Source organism: Verticillium nonalfalfae, assembly GCF_003724135.2.
Source record: "Verticillium nonalfalfae strain VnAa140/NRRL 66861 chromosome Unknown scaffold_301, whole genome shotgun sequence".
Classification (NCBI taxonomy): domain Eukaryota; kingdom Fungi; phylum Ascomycota; class Sordariomycetes; order Glomerellales; family Plectosphaerellaceae; genus Verticillium; species Verticillium nonalfalfae.
The window spans coordinates 1,657-8,127 of NW_021167526.1; the positions used below are offsets into that span (position 1 = coordinate 1,657).

Consider the following 6,471-nt stretch of genomic DNA (forward strand, 5'->3'; position numbering starts at 1 on the left):
GCAAGATGACGACACTGAGACTCCGGTATGGTTTTCCGATAAGCGAGAATACGCCCGAAGCAGACCGTGAAGCGCGGGCCAAGGCATTCGCTGTCGCGGAGCAGGTGGAGAAACGGATCGTGGGCAAGCGGGCTGGCAAGGGACGGTTCATTACTGTGGAAAGAGATGATATGGAAAGACATGCCTGGACATAGACGTGGGCTTCCACACGCCCTGATGTACTTTACTTGATAGGCTCTCTTCGCTGCTACGTTCTGTAACATCATAATGACATGTCACCGTTGATAGCCGAGCTAACTGCCTCGCCAGCGACATGGGGATGGCAAAGTCAGGGAAGATAGACGTGTGTTTCTCAAAAGCTTCCAAATCTTTGTGACGGATCCAACTGCGCCAGAAGAAGAAGAAAATCAGTCATTTCTAGGTCGTGAGTTGTAGGTATATCCCCAGTATGCCAGATACCGAATGCCATTATCCATTCAAAAAAGCAGAAGGGCTCCCCCCTGGACTCGCAAAGTGCAAGACGTCTCGCTCAACCGCTGACAAAGCTATAACAAAAAGTCTAGCCGGCGACACGTCCCTATTCATTTCGATATGACGCCATCGAGGAACCGGAATCAGCTCAACTACACAAATGAAAAAGAAATCCCTGAGCAGCAACACTCGTCTCAGGACTCGTCTCAGTACCTGCCGCCCCGCTTCTCAGAGTACCCCCTCCTCTTCTGCACCCTGCCGAGGCAGAACATGGCAACCCAGTACATGACAGCGGCGGCCATGACGGCAAAGGCGGCCCACGAGAGGGCGATGAAGCCGCCACCTGCCTCGGCCTCGAGGCCGACGACCTCGCCGACCTTGTTCAGCTCCCTGGCGCCCTTGCGGCTGCCGATCATGATGCCGATGCTGCCGGCGAGCAGGACGATGGCGGCGAGCAGGGTGAGGAGCAGGTTGGTCAGGGAGGCGAGCTTGCGGCGGGGGTCGAGGAAGAAGGCGGCGACGGCGCCGAGCATGGCGAGGCCCGAGAAGCCGATGGCCAGGGCGTAGAGGATGAAGACGGCGAGGAGGGCCTTGTTGACCGTGTCGATCTGGTCCTGGATGGCGTCGGGCCAGTTGATGTCGGCGAGGGAGAGGTTCAGGGGGCCGACCGCGAGTTCCTGGTCGAGAATCTCGGTGAGGTTGACGCGGTCTGGGGCGGCCGTGGTTAGCTTTGGGGCATGGAAAACGCGTTGGGCCAGCAGTTAGGGAGAGGGTTGGGTGAGAGTCAAAAACATCGACGTACTGGCAGGCTTCTGCTTGGTGCAGCTGGTGACGTTGTGTTTGGCGTCGGGGTCGGTGGCGTTGGGGGCGTAGTCGCCGCTGCACATGGTCATCAGGTGGATGGAGTACCACTGAGAGATGCCGAGTTCATCGCTAAAGTGGTCGACAATGTCGTTTCCGAGGTCGTTGATGAATTCCGTCACACCGTCTGAGAGGTCATCGATGAAGCCGCCGATGCCGCCGCGGTCTTGGTCGCCGTCGCTCGTGGCACGGGACAACACGTCGTATCCGAGAGTGGACGTGTTGAGCTGGAGAGGCTGGTTAGCTTGCAGGGCGTCGTCCGCCCGAAGGCGGCATGGCAACTACGCACCCTGATGATGGAATAGTCCTCCATGAAGCCCTCCTTGTGGCCAGCGAAGAGGAGGAGGAAGGATATGACGAAGGCCGCCACGGAGAGGAGGAACGGCAGGATGACCGTACAGCGCATCATCTTGGCGGTTGTCTATCACGCAGGCCTTGTTTGGCGACTTGATCAGATTTGCTGTAGAAACGGTCGTAATCGTTCCTTGCCGTGTATTTCGTGTTCTGGTGTCGCTGCCAGTAGTGTTCTCCCTGGCACAGAATAAGGGACGGGAGGTTGATCGCGAGGAAGCCAAGAGGAGCACGGAAAAGCGCATATGTTAAGTGTTCAACACGGCGAGTACATGCCAGACGGGGCACCAGCGAGACAGGAACCTATTTTAGGTCTTGGTTAGAGCGAGCTTAGCACCAAACGGCTTCGCCGATGATGCAACTACCATCCCTTAGCCTGCCGACCTGAGCTGGCGACCCGGTCAAGGGCCAGGGTGATTCACGAGTCTCAAAGAACTTGGCAAACGGGTAAGAAAGGCAGATCATGCACCCCTGGTCGCTTGCTAGCCAACCAAAGAAAACGCGGCAACCTGGTGATCGGGACATGGATTCAGAGACGGGGTTGGATTCACTGCACTGCCGGTCCATTGACACGTACCTAGCAGGGGTTCAAGGTAGGGTGCCATTTGGGACGTCATTGTTTTTTTTTTTTTTCCTGGGAGATCTTGATCCAGTCGCATGCAGAGCAACAGGTCCATCCACATCAGGGAAGAGGCATCGCTCATTTCGAGGTTTGACGTGCTGAGAATTTGGCACGTTGAGAAATTTAATCCGTAATTGGAAACATGGTGCTTTGGGGGGGAGTAGATGGGAGGAGAATGCTAGGCCAAATTAACAGCCAGGCGGCGTGGGCGAGGGCGCGCGCGGGAGATGTTGACCATGACGTCTGTTGACATGCCGTCATACCGGCAGGATGTGGCTGAGAAACGTGTGAAGGGGCTGGACCTGGAGCAAAACGATTGGCCAAGCCAATCATGTGGAAGTCGTGTGGCTTGGCCCGACTCCGTCAACGACTCGTGGCTGTTGATTCAGTCAATCGCAGGCTTCTCGCCTGGCCTCCAGTGGCTCTCGCATGGACCCCCCAGTGGTTCTCGCCTGACTCCAGGTGCTGGACTATCCCCTAAAGACCAAGCACCAAGACCCTGAACCGCGTCCCCGCATGAAATCCGTCTAGCGCGTGACCCCTTATCTTTTGTCACAGCATTTGTCTGCCTACCTAGGTAGGTGGTAGTTAGGTGCCTACAGACAGCTGGACCCCCATCTTGAAGCAGCTTCCAGTTGTCAGCCTCTGGCTTTCAGCCTCCAATTTCCCATTTTGAACCTCACCAGCCCCAAACGTGACCGCCTCAAGTTTGGAGCCTTTTTTTCCCCCGCTGTGTGCAGTGTTCCTGTCTCGTGCTTTGCTCGACAGAGAGTTGCATTGTTCCCGGTCTCCCGGACGTCAGCGCCGTGTCCCGCCCCCGTTGTACCAACGCCATCAGAACCAAACCATCGTAGCTTGCCTCGTCTCGTCTCTACTCACCCTCACCCCGATTTTGGCCATCGGGACGTGCTTGTAAAGACCGCCCAACCGTCAAAACACATCCCGCCGTCGGCAGTGTGCTCAACTGCATCATGCCGTCTCCTCCGTTTGCCGACAGCGATGAAGAGGAAAGCCTTCTGTCCCGAGGCGGCGATAGGGCTCGCCGCCTGTGGTCCGGCTTCATTGACTTTGCCATGCAGGGCAACATCCTCGAAATAGCCTTCGGTCTGATGTGAGTGCCGACGTGACCCTCTGCCAGCATGGTCTGTACCGCGGGGGATCTGTATTCACACACACACCTTCCTTAGCCTAGCCGCTGCCTTCACAGGCCTCGTCAACTCTTTCGTTGCCAACATTCTCATGCCGCCGCTGTCCGTCATCTTCCCCCTCAACCACAATATGGAGGAGAAGTTTGCGGTTCTCAAACCCGGACCCGACTACAACCGTGAGGACGGCTACACCACACTCGCGCGCGCAAAGGATGACGGTGCTGTCGTCTTGGCGTATGGGTCAGTACACCATTCCTCCACGCTCTATACAGATTGTTCGGTCCCATGAGGGCGCCGCTGCCGGGCGAATTGTGCAAAATGGAAAGCGCTCGAGGTGGACGTTCTGTTGCTGACCTCTCTGATAGTTCCTTCTTCAACCAACTCGTCAGCTTCTTCTGTGTGGGCCTCTCCCTCTGGGGCCTCGCCCACTTCTACCAGCTCTTCTCGACCGACCCCATCATCAAGCACACGAAGAAGTGCAAGTACTGCAGGAAGCGTGTCAACGAAGTGGTACGCTGCGGTGCTCTCCCCCCCCCTCCCGTTCGCATCATCACTGACGACTGCGTAGTCGGTTCGTTGCATCAACTGCACAAGCTGGCTCGATGGGCGCGAGGATCGTGTGCGCTACTGAAGCAAGCCACGTCGTCGAGTCCTGTTGGTATGCCCTGGCCATGCGTGTCTTCTTCTCATCGGGCGGCGTTTTGCAGCATTTCGCATTCGGCATGGCTTATGACATCCTCTCTGCATTCCCGTGGCGCCTGTCCTACTCATGCTCCCTTGGCGCTTGTTAAGTGTACTCAAAATCCAGCGTACGCTTTCCTTGTTCATCGCCAAAGCCGTCGCAGGCAGTCCCCGCAGGCAGCAATCGCTTTCAATCTGTCGTGTCCGTTCTCGTAAGACGTCTTCCAAATGATACATTTTCGTGTCTCCCTTATGAACCTTGCATCCCAAGCCTTCATGCTCCCGAGATATCCAGCATGGTATGTCTATTCTTACGACTAGGAAGGGGACGAGAAACACCAGACAGATCGAACAGCTGCACCCTGAGACGATGATGGCCCACGAAGCGCTGTGAGAATCACGTAGCATGATGGAAGGGTACAATGAACGTATTATAGAGAGTTCTTCTGTTGCTCCAGCGACATAGACGTATACAACACCAGCATTTGTCCAGGTCCATCTGAATATCAAGACTCTCGCCCGCCAATCTCGTGCGCAAGTTCTCCGGTTGATGCATAATAATAAAAAATCACAGCAAAGCCATCGCCCCTTAAACCCCCGGCATCTCGTCAGGCCGGTCTGTCCGCTGCTGCTGATAACCGCGCTCCATGGCCCGGGGTGACATGGTGATCCTCCAGTAGGTCCAGCCAGTGAGGCCGACGAGGAAGAGAGTCGTGAAAACAATGAGCGCTGTGGCAGTCTTTCGCGTGATCATAATGGAGCATGTTCCGACTGGCACTGAGATGAAAGCGAGAAGCCCAGCAGGAAGTGTAGCACGTCTCGCTGTCGTTACTAATAAGGTATACCCGAGAGATAGTCGTGATCGTGACTCCGAAAGACGCAGCTGCGTGTTTCATGTCTTTGCTGCACACGCAGAGGTTAGGAAGGGGAGATCCGAGCTGTCTGTGCAATTCGGCAATCAGGCCCAGGAAAAGGGAGTTTGTGCGATGCTGCTCCGATATCATAGCTATCTTGTCTATTTGCGAACGTGACGATATTATAGTACACAAACTACACCCAACTCTTACCCAGGCGCAGAACGACACATCTTACAGCACCATGGCACCACCGACAACGGCAGCAATACCTGCCAGGACGGCGTTTTGGGTCATTCGGGGAAGCGCCGCGTTGCCAGCTTCGGTCGTCGTCGCAGCCTCACCCGCGGCATTTGTCGTTGAAGACTCGTCTGCCACAGCGGAAGACTCATCAGAAGACTCGGAGGTAGACTCGGAGGAAGAATCCGTAGGGGTTGCAGAGGTTGCGGTAGAAGTCTCCGTCGTGGTGGGAAGGGTCGCTGGGGTTGTCGTGGCAGCGGGTACATCGGTTAGTTTCTCGGCGCCGGCGGTGATGGAGAGGGGCAAGTAGAAAGCATCTATTTCCGACACAATGGTCGACTCGCTGTAGGTCATGGTGCCCTCCGCCTGGTACTGCGTGCAAGTAGCCTCATTGGCAGCGACGTTGATAGCGCAGTCGGCAGTGATGGTCATTGGCGGGCTAGAGTCATGGTCTTATAAGCTCTCTGGCGAAACCGAATCGTACTCCACACCAAGCTAGGGATTCTGTACGTACGCAGACGTGTATTCGAGGGTAGCAGTGAGAGCCATAGTCGAAGGGCCCGCGACCAGCTGAACAGGGTTGCTGATGCCGCATTCGGTCTGGGGCACTTGAGAGTGGCAGGCGAGAGCAAATGTCGTCTCGTCGGCGCCTACATCGACAACAGAGGCCACGACGAAGTTAGGGGCAAAGAGAGGAATAAAAAGCGAGACCACGGCTTCCTCAGCGGCGGCTACGCCGAAAACCGCCAGGAGCGCGAGCTTAGAAGAGTTGTGGAACATTTCAACGAGTGTGGTGGGCGAGCAAAAAAGCCAGGGGGCGATCAGGTGAAGGAAAGGAGCAAAATCTCAGAAACAGCAAGAGAGCGCGATCTTGCGATGATGGTGTTCTTCTACAAGAAATTCAGAGCCGAATTGGTGCCGGCAATCAAACCCGAAGGATCGAGTGAAAACCCCTGCCTGCGTCATAAAAGAGATGAGATGTCGCTAGTGGTGGAAAGAAGTTGATGGGGACGCGCCGAAGACTTGTGGCAGCTCATCAAGAAAGTGCGAGAGCGCGAAAGAGTGCGTGCCAGCTCAGCGAAGATAGCATCACGATGGCTTTATGTGGCTGAATTGGCAGGATGTGGTGTTTTGAAGCCTCAAGATCTGGTGCCTCCAGATTGCGATGCATTTGACTTTCGAGGGATCTTGGAGAAAAGCGTTACAGGGCCTAAAAACAAAGTGGATGGGATGTGGCCGGGGG

At 55.7% G+C, this 6,471-nt stretch overlaps 3 protein-coding genes across 3 annotated transcripts; 1 reads left to right on the forward strand and 2 right to left on the reverse strand.

Moving 5' to 3' along the window:
* Nucleotides 1-677: 677 nt before the first annotated feature.
* Nucleotides 678-1,741, reverse strand: D7B24_005190 (uncharacterized protein; the record flags this gene model as incomplete). The annotated part of the gene is made up of 3 exons (XM_028639349.1): nucleotides 678-1,180; nucleotides 1,274-1,559; nucleotides 1,622-1,741. The coding sequence occupies 3 exons, from the start codon at nucleotides 1,739-1,741 to the stop codon at nucleotides 678-680; spliced, it is 909 nt and encodes a 302-aa protein (XP_028490112.1).
* A 1,535-nt stretch (nucleotides 1,742-3,276) lies between these two features.
* On the forward strand, nucleotides 3,277-4,084 carry D7B24_005191 (uncharacterized protein; the record flags this gene model as incomplete). Its single annotated transcript, XM_028639350.1, has 4 exons — nucleotides 3,277-3,416; nucleotides 3,493-3,693; nucleotides 3,819-3,963; nucleotides 4,022-4,084. The coding sequence occupies 4 exons, from the start codon at nucleotides 3,277-3,279 to the stop codon at nucleotides 4,082-4,084; spliced, it is 549 nt and encodes a 182-aa protein (XP_028490113.1).
* Nucleotides 4,085-5,222: 1,138 nt separating this feature from the next.
* D7B24_005192 (uncharacterized protein) lies at nucleotides 5,223-6,008 on the reverse strand (the record flags this gene model as incomplete). Its single annotated transcript, XM_028639351.1, has 2 exons — nucleotides 5,223-5,667; nucleotides 5,743-6,008. The coding sequence occupies 2 exons, from the start codon at nucleotides 6,006-6,008 to the stop codon at nucleotides 5,223-5,225; spliced, it is 711 nt and encodes a 236-aa protein (XP_028490114.1).
* Between the last annotated feature and the right edge of the window lie 463 nt (nucleotides 6,009-6,471).